The sequence below is a fragment of the Pseudopodoces humilis genome, chromosome 1 (assembly GCF_049639895.1).
Source record: "Pseudopodoces humilis isolate 2021_Gansu_Grassland_sample_001 chromosome 1, ASM4963989v1, whole genome shotgun sequence".
Lineage (NCBI taxonomy): Eukaryota > Metazoa > Chordata > Aves > Passeriformes > Paridae > Pseudopodoces > Pseudopodoces humilis.
The window spans coordinates 1,945,007-1,961,862 of NC_142200.1; the positions used below are offsets into that span (position 1 = coordinate 1,945,007).

General features: G+C 44.5%; 1 protein-coding gene across 11 annotated transcripts in view; it reads right to left on the bottom strand.

Annotated features, from left to right (window-relative positions):
* ADGRB1 (adhesion G protein-coupled receptor B1) overlaps positions 1-16,856 on the bottom strand; it is a 278,660-nt gene that overhangs the window by 12,033 nt on the left and 249,771 nt on the right. For 9 of the 11 annotated variants that reach the window (XM_088055285.1, XM_088055291.1, XM_088055275.1 and 6 more), the window contains 6 exons: positions 11,628-11,799; positions 10,384-10,479; positions 7,705-7,759; positions 3,439-4,115; positions 2,769-2,804; positions 2,070-2,174 (listed from right to left, as the gene is read on the bottom strand). In XM_088055285.1, coding sequence (XP_087911411.1) covers positions 2,070-2,174; positions 2,769-2,804; positions 3,439-4,115; positions 7,705-7,759; positions 10,384-10,479; positions 11,628-11,799 — 1,141 coding nt within the window. The remainder of the gene's footprint in view (positions 1-2,069; positions 2,175-2,768; positions 2,805-3,438; positions 4,116-7,704; positions 7,760-10,383; positions 10,480-11,627; positions 11,800-16,856) is intronic. The other 2 variants (XM_088055296.1, XM_088055270.1) reach the window with 1 other exon arrangement.

The following is a 16,856-nucleotide window of genomic DNA, read 5'->3' on the forward strand; positions in this document are numbered from 1 at the left end:
ATTCTTTGATCTGAACCTGGAGATCCAGTGCCTCTCACTCTGTTACACTGGACAGCCCACAATGACATCTTGCCACACGCAATAAAAGCAGGATTTTCTGGGGTGGCATCTCTGGAGCTCAGAACAGCAATGCTGTGAGGTCAGAACACAGAGCAAAGGATCTGTAGGGCTCTGCTTCCCTCCAAAAAACCCCAAACCTCTTGTTCCATCGCCCTCTGAGCTCTGCTCTTCCCTCCAAGGGAGCCCCATCCAAATAAGCCCCACCAATCTGCCACATTGCAGGGGGTGCAACATCCTGGATCTCTCTTAGGATCATGGAACTGAGGTTGGAAAAGACCTCCAAGATCACTGACCCAAGTGTTAACCCGGCATTGCCAAGGCCACCACTAAACCGTGTCCCCAGGTGCCACAGCTATGTGGTTTTTGAACACTTCCAGAAACGGTGATTCCACCACTTCTCTGGGGCAGCCTCCTCCAATGCTTGGCCTCCCTTTCAGTGAAGAAATTTTTCCAAATATCCAACCTGAACCTCCCCTGGTGCAACTGGAGCCGGTTCATTTTGTTCTGTCACTTTTTACCTGGGAGAGAAGACTGACCCCCACCTGGCTCCAACCTCCTGTCAGGGAGTTCAAGAGAGCAGAAGGTCCCCCCTGAACCTCCTTTTTCTCCAGGCTGAGTCCCCCCAGCTCCCTCAAGTGATCCTCCTCAGACTCGTGCTCAAGACCCCTCCCCATCTTTGTTGTCCCTCTCTCCCCAGCCCCTCAATGTCTTTCTTGTCATGAGGGGCTTTGATTACAAATCACCAAGAATTGCGATAATCAGCTCACCTTGCCTCTCTCCTGAGTGCAAGGAATTCAATTTCTCACTGTCAACCTGGCTCTGCCGCTTGTTTTTCCCTTCAGCTGGAGCTGTAAGAATTCCTTGCAGCCCTTCAGTCCTTGCCCAGCTGGCTGAGACACATGGAAGGTGTCATCTGCCTGCTCTTCCTTATTTTATTATCTACAACACCAATTATTATAGAGGCTCCTGATAATTTTTTCCAGTCTCAGATCTCTGCCCCTATGAAAGGCTGAGAGGTCCTTCCCTAAGTCTGTGTCCTTTAAAGGAATCCCCTTTTCCCTGGAACTTTGCTCCTGACAAGTAAAAACATGGATATCACAGGATCACAGGTTTGGGTTAGAAAAGACGATAAAAATTATTCCATTCCACCCCCCTGCCATGGGCAGGAACACCTTCCACCATCCCAGGTTGCTCCAAACCCCATCCAACCTGGCCTGGGACACTTCCAGGGATGGGGCAGCCACAGCTTCTCTGGGCAACCTGTGCCAGGGCCTCAGCACCCCCAGAAGGAATTATTTCTTCCTAATACCCAACCTAACCCTCCTCTATTTCAGATTAAAGCCCCTGCCCTTGTTGGTTGTCACAGTCTTGTCACTAAATGACCTTGCCAAAGTCCCTCTCCAGCTCCTGTAGGGACTGAAAGGCCACAACAAGCTCATCTAGGAGCCTTCTCCAGGCTGAACAATCCAAATTTTCCCAGCCTTTCCTCATAGGAGAGAAGTTCCAGTCCTTGGAGAACCTTCATGGCCTTATCTGGACTCAGTCATTTATGCATGCTCCTATCACAGGCGATCAGCTGTCACAAATTAACTACATTTAATAAGCTCCAGTCGCCCAAATGGGCTCCCCACATCACACCTTAAATCCCAGTGCTGTGGCCATCCTAAATATCCTTCACTGCTACCCTGGCCTCTGCCTCAGCCCCACAAAGGAGGGGAGATGCTTCCCCTCTTTATGGCCTCTCCACTTTCCCCCCAGATTTCCTCATGGTCAATTTCCAGTTCCTGCCTAGGAGTGGATGAATAGGGCACAAAGGGATGACATGGGTGGGAATGCCAAGGACACAGGGAAAGCGACACCATGGACAGACATGGGGACAGACATCCTCCTCCCAGGCTGCTGTGTGGTGCACGTGTGGTTTTTTGCAACATGCATGGTAGAAAACCAATTTCCTGCTGTTTCCCGTGTTCCTGCTGGCACCAGAGGGCTTCTGGAAGTGTCTGACTAACCTTGCTGTCCGTTGTTGGAGACTCCTTCTCCTTCTCTGCGTGCTGGAGTTTTCTGTTCAGGTCCTGGAACATGTCTTGGTGACGTTTCCTTGTGTGCATGATTTTCTGCAGCAAACACAAAGGGACACAGGTCAGCAAACCCCGTTCCTCAGGAACACGTCCTCCCACCAGAGTTACACGATTAAATCCCAGCTCTGTCTTCCTGCAGGTGCCTTCAGCACATACTCAGGACCCACTGCAGCACTGCCTTTACTTTCAAGGTGAGATGGTGGGAGAAAGTGGAAAAGACTAATTTTTGACCTGAAAAAAACCCTTAAACTTGCAACAATCAAATTTTTATGCTGCAGAATTTGAGCTTGACTGTTAATGTCCTAAGGAAGGTTTGCTGCCCTTCCTTAACTGATACCTGTCCCCATGCCCAGCCTTTCCTGTTTGTCACCTCTAAATGTGCTCAGATCTCACCCAGACACGTAGAATTCAGGTAATTTCATTAGAAACTGTTCCACAATCTCATTTTCTTTATAATTTGTGTCTGCATTTTAATTCTATCTTCTGCTCAGAAGGAAAGGCAGGACAATTTCTAGAAGGACTTCTCTTTCCATGTATGAGCAGGCTGAATATGGATTTCCTGTGCTCTGGCAAGGGTGAGATAATGCCTCAAAAAATTTGGGACCAACATTCAGAACGGGGTGTACTCACCTCGAAATCTAACTCTGCGTACCGGGATTTCCGCCTCTGGGCATTTGGGAGAGAAAGAAATGGGAAAAGGTTAGTAAATAAAACAAGAAGAGTCTTTCTCCTTTCCCTTTTCCTACACTTTTAATGTTTTTTTTTCTGGCTCTTCATGATGGGAAGTGCCAAATATTTAGAGTTATTGAGTCATTTATGCTGGAAGGAATCTTAAAATCTACCAGTTCCAACCTCCTGCCATGGGCACGGACACTTTCCACTATCCCAGGTTGCTCCAAGCCCTATCCAGCCTGGATCACTGGGGTTTTCTCATCTGTATCATGACTGAAACCATCAAAATGGGAAATAGGGCAGAGGATAGAAAGGGGAAAAGATAAGGCAGGTCATGTGCCTGGCATTAAAATCAACAATCTTTGACAAATTAACAATTTTTTTTTTTTTTTGACTTTGCAGCACCCATAGGGCTAAAAATATTTGATCCAGCAATGGAATGTGCTCTGGAAGTTGTGACATCACATTCCAAAATATGAGCACACGCCTCTCAGGGTAATATGGCACTGGCATTGCATCCTGGGCTGCATTTTCCCTAAAGTTCTTCTTCCCAACCCCCTGGAGTGGCCGGATGGGAGGGCAGAACACCTCCCTGGGCTGAGAACGACACTGCAATACCCACGCTCACCTCCAAGGAGCTCATGGAGAGGGTGGAGACGGTCTCGCTCTTGGACACCACACCCGAGTTCCCTGAGTCACCCGTGTCACACAGGCTGTTGGGAATCTGTGACTCGTTGGAGATGTTCTGTGGAGCCAGCTGCTGCTGCTGCTGGATCATGGAGGAACCCTGCACCTCACTGCATGCCATGGTCACCGGCTCCCGCGGCGGACTCTTGACCACAAAGCCGGGGTCGGTGGCCATGCTGAGGTGGATGAGCCGTGTCTGAGGCATCTGGTCGATGTTGATGCTGTATTTGCTCTCATCTTTGGGTTTGGCCCTCAGGGTGGATGTGTTGGTGGGAAGGATCACGTAGCTGGTGTCCATGGTCTGCTCTTGCGCCCGCGAGAGCTCCGAGTCCAACTTCTTGAAGATGTCCCCGTCGCAGATGTAGATGGATTTCGGTGGCTGGTTCTTGTCCTTCTTCAGCGTGAGGGAGTGGTTGCTGAACTCATTCAGGTTGATGGCCCCCAGGTAGTGTGGGGAGCCCTGAAGGTGCATCTTGGAGACGTTGGCTGGAAGACTGTTGAAGTTGGATGAGCCTTTCTGGTGGCTGAGCTTCAGTTTCTCTTCATCGGGCAGTGACGGGCGCTTCAGGGTCCCTGTGATGGTCGAGGTTCTGCACGTGGTGATGTCTTTGTTCAGCACTGGGGAGACAGACAAGCGTCCTCAGCACCTCACCTGGGGTTCTGTTGACACATCCAGACACCTCCCACAGCCACTCCCCACCAGCACCTCTCCCAAAGAGGCACAACGGTGTTTAAAATTATTTGTATTTTCAAAATCCAGGATACTGAAGGCAAAATTAGAGGTAGGGAGGAAAAAAAAAACTTTGTTATTTTGGGACAGCTCTCTGGGATGTGAGTTCTCCAACACAACCATGGCCAAAACTCCCATCTAGGCCAACATATTGATAACAACACATTGAAAACCAAAGAGATTTTTAGATATTTAGTACATCTCATATATGCATGTATATATGAAATCTATACAATATTAGCCTGTGGAGTAGAATTCTTTAAAATAAAAAGTTGCTTTTGTGTAAAAAAATTATTTTGGTTCAGGAAATAGCTGAAATACAACATTATCAATGATTCATACACCCATAAAATCATCAAATGGCCTGGGCTGGAAGAGAACTTGAAAGATCATTGAGTTCCAGCTCCCTTAAAATTTAATTTTTTGTATTAACTCACTAAAATACTTCAGGTTGCTCTTTTCCTTTAAGTTCCAGTGTCAATAAATTGATATTTTGAAATATACTGTATTTTATTAGGAATTTCAAACTGCTCTCCAAAAAAATCTTACATTCCAGTAACCATGGTAAGGCTTTTGTGAGAGCTCATTATTTAGCAATTTTCGACTTCCCTTCAGGAAAGCAAGTAGTGATGGGAATATTCCTTAAAAAGAGAAGAAAACTTTAAACTGAGGAGGAAGTGAACTCGTCATAAAGGACATTTGGACACCAATTCCCACACAACACTGTCCACAAAAAAAAACCAAAACCAAAAACATTTTCCCCTTTTCCAGGTATTTGCCCCTTTTCCAGACATAACAATCTATTGATTGGTTAACTTCAGGCTGCAACAAAGATCCTGGGAAAATAATGACATCAACCTTGATGTATCCATTGGGTGGGAAATCAGAAAACCGTGGGAATCAGGCTGTGGGGCAGGGACAGTGTTGTGGGCTACTTACCCAGGATTTCAGCACAGGAAAAGAGAAAGAAAGGAGGAAATAAAAGTAGGTAAATGGGTCTTTTTTTAGGACCATGGAGAAGGATTTTTGGGATGAGCTGACATTATTCAGCTGCTCCATGTGGGACAGAGGTGGGATGTGGGCATCTCATGGCACTGAGGACACACTGATTTTCCTACCAGCTCCGAGTGGGAGTGAGGGAAGATCAAAGCTCACCCCCCCAAGACTACAGAGCAGGCAAGGCAGGATGAGCAGGGCACCAAGGAGAATAAAAAGAGCTTGCAAAAAGATTTTAAAGCTACAAAACTCTGGCAGCCACGATCGTCTTGGCATCGCTGGGATAAATCAGAGCAAGTCAAACCCCTCTGCTGGGAGTCCCATCAAGGTTTATTGATCCAGGCTCTTCTCCATGCCCACGTCAGGTGCAGAAAATAGGTCTGGAGAGGTTTTCACTTGGCAATCTCCAAGCATGGAGAGGAGTGAGCTTTCAGCACCGAGCTCTGGAGCAAATCCTACGCGGGGATCAATGTTGGAGGGGTTATGAGTGGTCTCAGCCACATCTCCAGTCCACCACAGGAGGGGAGATGGTGCCTCCAGGAGAAATGATGGCCAGAAACCATTGGACAGGTTCCTGTTTTTTATTATTCAGTAAGCAGAGTGCGTGGGATAATGCACCACTCCAAAAGGTCTCTGAAATGAGGTTTATTATTAACCACTTATCTTGGCACAGCCTAATAACACTTTATGAGAGGAGGAGAATCTCCAGGCAAACAAATACAAATTGTAGAGCTGGATGCTGGCAAAGGAGGGGAAGCTTAGGCTGTTGGCAAGCTGCTGATCCAGGGGCTCCCGCCCTGAAATCACGTGAAACAAATCAGCTCTTTCCCTTTTTTCTGGGAAACTCTATTTGGGATTAAGAGGTGGGGTGGCAGATCCAGAAAGGCTCCTCTAGAGGAGGAATCTGGGATCTGCAGTGGTTTACAGCTGACTGTGCCTGGTGAATGTTCCCTGAGCATCCCCTCGACTCAGACATGGCCCCACACACACAATTTTCACACACGATTTTTTGGGACTGAGATATTTGGTGTCAGAAGAGAAGAAGGAAGACAAATGAGAAGAGGCTGACAGCTAGAAATTAGATTAGAGAGTGTGAGACAGAAAAGCAGAAAGAAAAAAAAAATGGACAGACCCTGAAAAGAGATAAATGGACAGAAAGAGACCATGAAATAAGATATCACAGGGGTAAGTGAGATAAATATACTGTGACTGTGATAAGCACAGGGAGAGGGAGTGAGGCAGAGAGAAGGACAGGAAAAGATAAATAAGATATAGATATTAGACAGATAAATGATAGTGACAGTGACAGACAATACACAGAAACACAGTGACAGGGACAAATGTTGACAGATAGAAATACATAAATAACAGGTACAGCAAGACAGACAGCTGAGGACAGAGATAAATAAGTGATTGCGAGACAGAATGAAAGAGATGAATTATAGATAAATACATTAGAAGCAGGTAAATAAATGATAGATGAGATAAAGAAAAAGATAAATGAAAAGGACAGGTAGATGTTTATAGAAAAAGAGACAGAGGAGGGGAGAATGAAAAAAAAGCAGGGCAGGGAAAGAACAAGAGAAAGAAAGAAAGAAGACAAGAGAAAAGGAAAGGAGGAAGGCAAGAAAGAAAGATGAATAAAAAGACAAAGAAGCTTTGCCGTAGTGGTAACTGAACACAGAGTGTGCTGTCCTTGGCTTGGGGAGATCCTGGTTTGGGAGATATGAATTATGCAATTTCCAAGCAAGCTGGTGTTTCTCTTGCTTGGCAGAAGGGAGAAGTCTGGGAAAATGAAAGCCTCAGTATCTATAAAAGGTAAGAAAAATAACCCCAGCCAATAGGTCAGGCATGCCAGGATGAGGAGAGGACGAGACCTGCAGAGAGGAGCACAGCCAGGGAGAATCCAGGCAGCACAGACACCCCTGGAATTACTGGGAAAACTCATGCACATCCTCTGGATCCAAAGGAGCCTGTGTGATGAACACATAGCAGAAAGAAGCAGGCACAGGAGGAGAGATCCAACCACCTCCAGGTGCACAGAGGAGCCTGGAGCCAGGTGGGGTGGTGGGAAGGCTCTCCAGATTCCAGACTTTTTTACAAAGACACCCTTCATGAGCATAGAGCTGCCTGAGGCTGGCGTTCCCCTTGTTGCTGGAACAAAGAAGGATCGCAGTAGGAAGAGATGGATCCCATCTCTTCTTCCTCAATGCTCTTCTCTGCCACCCTGTTTCATGGCAAAAAACAACTCCTCAGAGGCAAGGTTTGATCTCAGTTAAAATGCCAAAAGAGCTACGGGAAAATAGGAAAAGCAAAGGGAGAATTCAGGGTGTTGCTTTCTTTTGGCCAGGGTTGAAAGGAAAGGAAAGGCAACCCACGCGAGGACATGCAAGGCACCGAAACACAAACAAAGGAAACAGAAAGGGGGAAAAAAAAATGGCCTAGTTCAATCCCCAAACCAGGTCACTTGCTGATTCTCACCTGTGATGTGCTCACCTGATCTACAAGCCATGTCCATGTCCTTCTCGAAATCGGTCTGAAAGACAAAGAACACAGAGAATGTGCTCAAAAGGGGGTGGTGAAGGACAGGAAAACTTGGAAAATGCAACACCCCCACTTTAATTAGTGAGGTAGGCACAGCCTTTGCCAGGAGAGAGGTTTTGTTTGGATTTTAAAACATGGAAAACATGCCACGTTTTTACACCAGTTGGCTTTTGAACTTTATCACTGATAAAGCTGGAACATTGCTTTTCAACTGGGCTTCACCTGCTCATCCATTCACTTATTCCTGGGCTGCAGATTAAAATATCTTGCAGGAATACATTTATGCACACTCCTAAAAAAACAGGGAACAGGTTCCTGGCCCAAACTGTTTGGAATATAAGTGGATTCCCCACCCTTTATTAAAGAGATTTGGGGACCCTGCTGGGAATGCTCCACCCCCACTGGGCCTTCTTGTGATCTGTCACCAAGTCACATGAAGTGGGAACAAGTCTCTGCTTCTGAAACTCTTAACATATAAAATCAATGGCTCCCACAGGCACAAAGGCTGAATAACTTTTTCAAGTGGTCTGTGCAGCCAAAGGGAACTCCTTTCTTCTCTCAGGAGGAGTTAATCCTTTTTCTGAAGCTTTGAGCAGATAACATTTCAAAGAACTGGATAAACTGAGTCACAGCAGGCCGTGAGCTTTCATGGAGTAATGGGGAAGCTGCACACTGGCAAAAGGTAGAAGAGTTCGCTGATTATTTCTGGTATCATTTCAGAAAGACATTTAATGTAACTGTATTAATGTGATGAAATTAAATCCATTTTAATACTGAGAAGAATGTGGGAAAAATCCCCATCCCCCTGGGATAAACACTTTAATATTAACAGGTTGAGAGCCAAGTGTTTTTGAACTATCTCAGCCATCCTGATGTTAATTTCCCAGTAAATTCTTTGGGATATCAAACAAATCTGAAAAGAACAGAAGAGAAATATGACTGAACTAACATTCAAATGGGAAAATGGGATGACACACAGAAATATAATCTCATTTTCATGATAGGAGTTCCAGAAAAATGCAGCTGAACACCCTGCACTAGGTTCTGCTGATAAACAAATGAAAGACAGAAATATGAAATATATTCATATTTAATACCAGTCAACAAGATTTTGTGGGGAAAACAGTTCTACTCAGCTAAGCTCCCTTTCACTAGTTGGGCAGATTTGGAGATAAATGGAAAATGTAACAGCAAAAATGCCATCCTGCAAAAGCTTTTGATTTCTCTGGTGATTTTACAACAAAATAACATTGTACCCCTCTAAAAATACCAGTGAGGAGTCATCACTCACAGCCAGATTCCGCAGCTTTTTGTGCTGGAATGTGAGGAAAGTGATTGTAAGCTCCCTGCTCCCCCACACACCCATCAGCAGCGCAGGAGGAAATGCAACATTGCTAAAAATCTCGTAGCTGACTCGGAATTTTGCAAGGTGGATGATAATGAATGGAAATGTGGAGTTGTACAGAGAAGCAAAACCCTGAAACTTGTGGCGGCGACGACAGACTGACAAAAACAGGATCCACTTTCTTTCCAGGATGCTGAGAATCTGGAGGGGGTTATATAAATAATTTGAAGGGACGTGATTTACAGAGGGAGAATAAAAAAGCTCTGGGTGTTAACTTAGGGAAAAGAGGATTGAGACTGGGTGTGATTACGGTGTCTATTGAAGAAGCCAAAGCACCAGGCATGCAATAATCACCCAAATTAGGCAGAGTGAGAACCTGTCTGAAAATGAGAAGACTCTGCATTTACATGAGCAATGAGGCACCTGTTTTTAGCAAACACCACCGAGGTGTGGTGGAATTAAACCTCTGTTGATGTCCTGACTCCAAGATTGTGCTGTTTGAAATGAGGCCTCGTACCCAGGCAGAAACTGCTCAGCACAGGAGTGACAGGAAAAAAAACATCTCTGGGTTGTGCTGTAGTTCTAATATTAACCAGGAGCTTTTGGAAGTTGCTCAAATCCTCTGATTCCCCTGATATCTTTATCTTAACCTCTGAAATGAAATGTTTCTTGCATCAACTACATCATAACAGTGGAGCAGATGCAGGGCAAAGCCCCACAGCTTATTCCTTTACTGTTTGCAAAGGACTTAAACAACAGGACCACAATTTGCAGAGCTTAAACTATTTCCAGTGAAGCAAAGTATGCTCTTGAGAGAAAAAAAAAAATCCCTCTGAGACAGCATTTTTATGATAATAACCTATCAGACTGTGATTAAAACAGTATTAAACTACTACTTCCTAGCTCCAGTCAAGGACAAGGCAGCTTGATGGGGATGAAAAGGTCTGGAAGACATGGGAGGTGTATTGTGGTTCTTTATTTTTCTGGGAAAGAAAGGATCTCACCAAGACCTCTGCAAAACCTGGTGTGTGAGTTTGAGAACCTTAAAATTACAGCGCAACACCCTGGATTTGTGTGAAAACATCCATTTTAAGTGCTGTGTTTGTTCAAGTGAAAGTTTAAAGGAATTAAGAATGGTGAATTCAGGATCTGTGATGGACAGAGCCTTCTGTTTGCAAGTTATGAGTTAAAAATTCCTATAAACCCCTTACTAAAAACTAAACCCCTTACTATAAACCACTTACTAAAGGGGAAGTGGGAGATTTCCCTACCATTAGCTGAGCGTGTCCGTTCTGAAATGACCCCCCTGAGTCCCCATTCCCTTCCTCCTGACGATCCACAACCCGGCACTTCACGGCATCCTGGACCTGCAGGAACAGATCGGCAAAGGTCAGAGTCAGACTGACCAAACCACATCGAATTCTGCTGAAATCCAAAATAAAAACAGCTGTTGTTAGATCAAAAGGACGCGGGCCCTGCTTTAGCAGCATCCAGGCACTTCTTTCACATGGTTTATGTGTTACATATTTCACACACTGAAGAGTAACTCAGAGGTTTTCCAGAAATCCTGGGTCACTGCCTAGGTCGTTTCTATTTCCTTGATTTATACAGTCAGGAATAAAAATGTCCTTTATTTTGCAGCTTGCAATATGTTTACAATGGGTGCTCCCGCATTAATCATTGTATTGGTGTCTACAAAGTCTGATGATGATGCTGTAATATAAATCTGATCCAAACTCACTGAAATAATTGGAAAAAAACAAAAATCTGGGTGACTGCAATGGGAGTTAAATGCAGACTCATATTCATAATGCAATTATTGGAAGGAGTCTCAGCCAAGCCAGTGGTGTAATTCTATTGATTTCATTGGCCATAATTTCATTAATTTTCATAAGAAATTAATCTGTTTTACTTAATTTAAAGGAACTGTAAGTAGATAAAATGAGGATTGAAAAAAAAGTCCCTTCCTGTCTCTGTTATTAATAGTCTCTCCACTCTGTAGGATGAAAAGAATAAAAGAAACATAAAAGATTCGTCCTTTTCTTCTCTGATATGATTCACCATTTTAAATCTCCACAGGGAGGCTGAAGAGAATTTTCTCAATTTCCTTGCCTGATTATTGCTGGCTGCACTTCCTAGCTGGAATATCAAGGTGTTAATGCCAGCACAGATTTCATCCTGCAAATCTCAGTGCATCTCGCCTCCCTTGAAATCACACAAATTACTTCCTTAAGGTGGCATTTTTGGAGGTGGGGTTGTGAGCATTCTGGAAATGGGAATTTTGGTGGTAAACAAGCGAAGCCTGACATGTTATCCCATCTCAGGCTGCCCACCAAACTCTACCCTGATTCACCCTTCCCTCTGATCAAAAATGGTCCTTTTTGTGGCCATCATCTCCCCAGTGGAAAAAATGTGTAGGGTTAGAGAAGTTACCAGACTGGCTGGGCACTTTTCCAGGCGATTTTTATGGGAAATAATGTTAATTATATAACAGATAACAACTCCTCCCTCTCACCTCCCGCCTGAGGATGCAGTGGACCATGACGATGACAAATCCCTCCAAGGAGTCGAAGACTGCAAAAAGGATCTGGAAAAGCGCCGAGCGCCGGTCAGTGATGGCCAGGACTGCGGACATCCAGGTGAGAGCCAGCAGGGGCAGGACCACGCAGGAGCTCCAGAGGGATGCCCTGTCAAGGCAGAGGGAAAGAGAGCTCAGCTCCTCCTCACCCACTCCCAGGTGGGGTTTTAATTCAGCCTCCCCATCCCACCGGGCTGCGGAAGGTTTCTCCAGCCAACATTTCCATGTGGGAGACCTTTCCTGAGCCCTTCTCCCAGGGAAGCAGGAAAAGGCTTTGCACACTCATGCTACCCAAACAGGGGGACAACTTCCCAACGGTGCAGTCATGCATAAAACTGGAGGTGGGGAGGAAGGATGCGGATCCCTCCCTCCCCCTTCCACGCCCTTCCCGCTCTGCCCCTAATCCACCACCACGGCTTTTCCCAAGGGAAGGAGACAAAATACAATCACTGCAGGTTGCCAAGGGGGAGGGGAACAGTTGCAGCAGAGACTGGTCTGTCACGATGGCTGTCGGCACTTGGGTCACAGACACTTGGACTTCCACAGCACATGGAAGACACCAACACTGGGACGTGTCACGCTTTCCAGTGACTCAAACGGACAGGCAGAGAGCTGATGTGCAGACTGAAATATTTGTATTTCTCCTTTAATCTACACACGATGGCCTCCACGACACTGAGAACTAAAACCTGGCCTCATTTCCCTGTGGTCAGAGAATTTTCAGCTTTTTTGTGCGATCTCCCCAGACGATGCTTTGGGAAAAAACAGAAAAAAGCTTTTTGTTCCCTGTTTGACAACTCTTGTAAGTTTATTCCTGTGTGGGCATTAATTTGAGATTCAAGCCACATCTTCATTCACAAGACAGAAAGCCGGACAAAACAAGTTTTCTGTGCTGCTGCCCCAGGAATCTCCACTTTAGCTGGGAATGATGGCCCTGCAAATGGGAAAGCAGCTCTTTTCCCAAGGACTCTTTAGGCATCCATCTGTCCAACCAAAAAAAAAAGATCCCAAACAATTTTAACAGCTGGCGAGAGAGATTTTAAGCTGTCGCTCATCCCATCTATTTGGGAAACTCAGAGAAGAGTTTCTCTGTGGGTTTTTACCTAACAAACCAGAGAAGGCCTCGAATAACAAGTGGAACTACAAATAAACCTCCAAATACAAACAAATACAGGCAAGACAAGAAATTACAGGACAGATACCATGAAACACGTTTTGCAGTACTTACATTGGACTTGCTCACCATTTCCTGATCTATGACCAAGGGTTTTATGTTTACTTGCTGGTTACCTCACAGACCTCAGGGAGAGTTTTACCTGAACAAAGCTGGAGCTTGGATACAGGTTTGGACATCAAGATAGAATGCCCTGGCTTCATTAAGGGTTTTTCAAGGATTGTTACATCAGTTCTGCAATGACCACGCACTGAAGTGACAGTTTATTTTTACAGCCAGAATGAGACCCTGTTTGCAAATATTTCTACAACCTGCCCACACTCAGATCTGTTCCATCATGGAATTATTAAGGAATTTAATTTATCTAAAGGAGCAGGGAAATGGAATTATTTTTCTTCTTAATTACAACAAGCATTATGAGACCTCTGTGCAAGGTAAAGGCCATGACATAATCTGATACCTTGTAATTTTATCTTGGATGGCAAATGCTATTCTTTAATGCTCAATACGAACTATGATTTTGAAGTATTATTAAAAAATACCAAAAAAACCCAGTAGACAGCCCTCAGCCTAACAACTCTGAAAGAGGAATTACTTATTCCAATTCTCTGAAATCTGCCTCATTACACTGAAATCTCTCTCTGCTGTCATTTTTGGTGGTGCCTTTATAAATCTGGCTAAGCAGCAAGTGCATGAAAGAAAAAATCTGAGAGGCAGAAAAGCTGAATGGAAAGCTAAGATTTGGCAGAGAAGGAACCTCTCTAGATGTGTCTTCCATTCAAGGATCAGCCAAAACAACATGGCTGAGTAGACAAAATAATTACAGCAGCAAGGAGGAACCATAAAATTCAATAAAAGCTTCTGGAAAAAGTCTGCAAGAGACAACTCTGCTTCCTGAAACTATTTGGTCTTCCAAAACACTCTTGGTACACCTATTCTGTGGATGTTACTGCCACCAATGTGCAACAGGAAACCTGGCAATGGACCTGACCCAGGTCTGAACCAAACATCCAAATCTGGGTGGGTTTTCAATTTCTGAAAAGAGCTGCAGACGCATGATGACAATGATCTGGATCTGGGTGCCAGACTTAGATGTGGATTTGTGGTTTTAAGGGATGCTGCTGAGAAGGTAAATGATATGTAAATTATGTTTCTCTTCAGCAAATGGTCAGATTTGAATCCACTGGCTTCAGAGCCTGCTTTAAGAATGAATTGTTTGAGTCAATTTGCTCTGCCCTTCCAACCAGATGATAAAAACATCATCTGCCCTTCCAGATCAGCTGATGACCGCATATTCAGCTGGATCAAATCAGGATTTTCTTAAGTTGTGCTGACTTACATCAGCTCAGAGTTCTGCTCTCTTTGTGATTCACCTTCCAGATGCCTTCTCAACAGCACTCATCCCTTAGAAAATTGATGGAAATTCTGCTTGCTACTTAAATGCATCATCTTTATTCTCAGGCAGCAGGTGGCAACAGGTCACAGGAAATGGAACTCACTCTAATTTCACTTGCAGGGCTCTGCTTAGGTTTTCGAAATATTAAACTCCAAACTAAAAGTTCCATTAAAGAAATCTGGTAAGGACTGAAATTTCAGGTGAAAACTCATGGAAAGACAAGTGGGTTTTCTGTGAGACTGCCCTTAATTCTACTTGCCGTAGCTGAATTCGTAGCAGGACTCATACTTCTATCACCTTCCCAGTTGTCCCTTTTTTCAGGAGGCACAGGGAATCCTTAAAAGATCCCAGAATTATTTATAGGACCTAAGAAATATCATTTTAGGGTGCTTATCATGGGATGTGACATGAAATGATCAATGGTTATAGAACGACATTGTGACCACCTAATGGCTTTTCATGAATTAGCCATGATCAATAAATCCATTATTTTTATTGCTTGGGATAAAGAAATTAGCTAGAAGATCCTCTTATTTATCCCATTTATGACAGCCCTCAGGACAAGTGACAGCAGCATCCCATCTGTGGCTGGAAAAAGACCTCCAAGATCGAGTCCAAATCTTTTCCCACCACTAAACCATGTCCCCAAGTGCCACATTTACACAGCTTTTAAATCCTTCCAGGGATGGGGACTCCACCATTTCCCTGGACAGCCTGTGCCAATGTTTGATCATCCTTTCAGTGAAGAAATTTTCCCCAGTATCCAACCTGAACCTCCCCTGGTGCAATCTGAGGCCATTTCCTTTCATTCTGTTGTTTGACAGGAGAAGAGACCAACCCCAACCTGGCTCCAACCTCCCTTCAGGGAGTGATAAAGTCCTCCTAATCCTCCTTTTCTCCAGGATAAACCATCCCAGCTCCCTCAGCCACTCCTAATGTGCTCTAAAACATGGGATCTACCATGGGAAACACTCAGCCTTATGAAAACACACACCAGACCCTGTCCTGGCAGCAAGGATTTGGCCAGAATTAAAAAATCTATCTGTGGTTTTGTCCTTTACGTGGTTGGAAGCATGGGGAGTCTTTTTCTTTTGCAAAAGAAGCAGAATAAATGGATTGCACTTTGAGGAAAGCAATGGAAAGAGCAAAAAGAATGGGTTTGGAGATAAAGATCTACATGAAGAAAGATGAAGAGTCCTGCACCCTGAGAAAAGAAAAGTGCAGGGGGACACACAGGACATGCCAATAAAGATGTAAAGGGCCATTAGGAAGGGCAAAGTGATCAATTCTTTTCATTACTCAACCCTGGCAGAGCAGCAGCAACTTAAAGATGCAGTAGAAGGAAAAAAATCACTTTATAATTCAAAACCAGCTCCTGGATTGGAGCTCTGAAAAGGGAATTGGTCGCTGGACTCAACACATAATGGATGGCTCCTTACACACCAGCGCTTCTGCTGCAGGAAAATCACAGCACAGGGATTATTTATTTATTCTCTCATGCTTCTCTGCTCCTCTGACTTGTATTCACAGAATTACAGAATCATGGAATGATTTGGGCTGGAAGGGACCTTAAAAATCATCTAATTCCACCCCACTGCCATGAGCAGGGACACTTTTTGTTAGACCAGGCTGCTCACATCTCCATCCAACCTGGCTTTAAACACTTTTTAATCACTTAAAAACTGTTCCTCCCAAAAGCAAGAGTGTTGTCCACATTTTAAGGGCACTTGCAGAGCAAATCCCCTGTAACTCAATGCCCACATAACCGAGATGGGAAACCTGTAACTAGAAAAGAGGGGAAACTGCTTGCTCTTCCCATTCACAGACAAAAAAGAAACACCTGCTGTGATTTCTATTTTCCTCTAAAAGACGATTCTACTCCCAGCAGCTGCAATATAAGTAATAAAATTAAGGGAACAGGAAATCAAATGCCTTGAAATTGCCATGAGCACCTGGTCTGGTGGAAAGTGTTCGTAGTGGGGGGTCTGGAATGAGATGAACTTAAGGGTCCCTCCCAATCCAAAGCAATCTCTGATGATTTTATGACACGAGACAGGCAGGTGATGAGGCAGCTGTGACCAAACTGCTTCATTATTCACCTTTAATTAAGTAAAGTGTTCTCTCAGAGTCCAACAAGGACTTGCAGGATCCAGGTATTATCCCCAGGTAAGGATAGGATTTCAAATTCCTTCAAGCATGAGGATAACACCCTCCTGAGGAACAGTCTCCTTCCCAGACCAGCCACACATGGAAGCACTGACTCACATTAATCCTGGAATTACAATACAGGCAGAAAATTTGACATCCATGACTCCCTAAAAGGATATTGAGCCAAGAAAAAGGGCAAAACTCTTAAATGGGAGATTTGACATGTGAATTCCTAAGGGTTTAAGAGGAATGATGATGATAAGGGTCACGAGGAACCCCTGATATTGGGTCTTGGGTGGGGTGCCTGGAAAAATACACTGTGCCAGGCTTTTAGTTTTGAGCCAATCTCTTCCCCTTGGTCAGAGCCTGAAAATCCAAATTTCCAATGAGCTGCTAGACAAGAATTCATAAAACCATGGAATGGTTTGGGTTGGAAGGGACCTTAAAG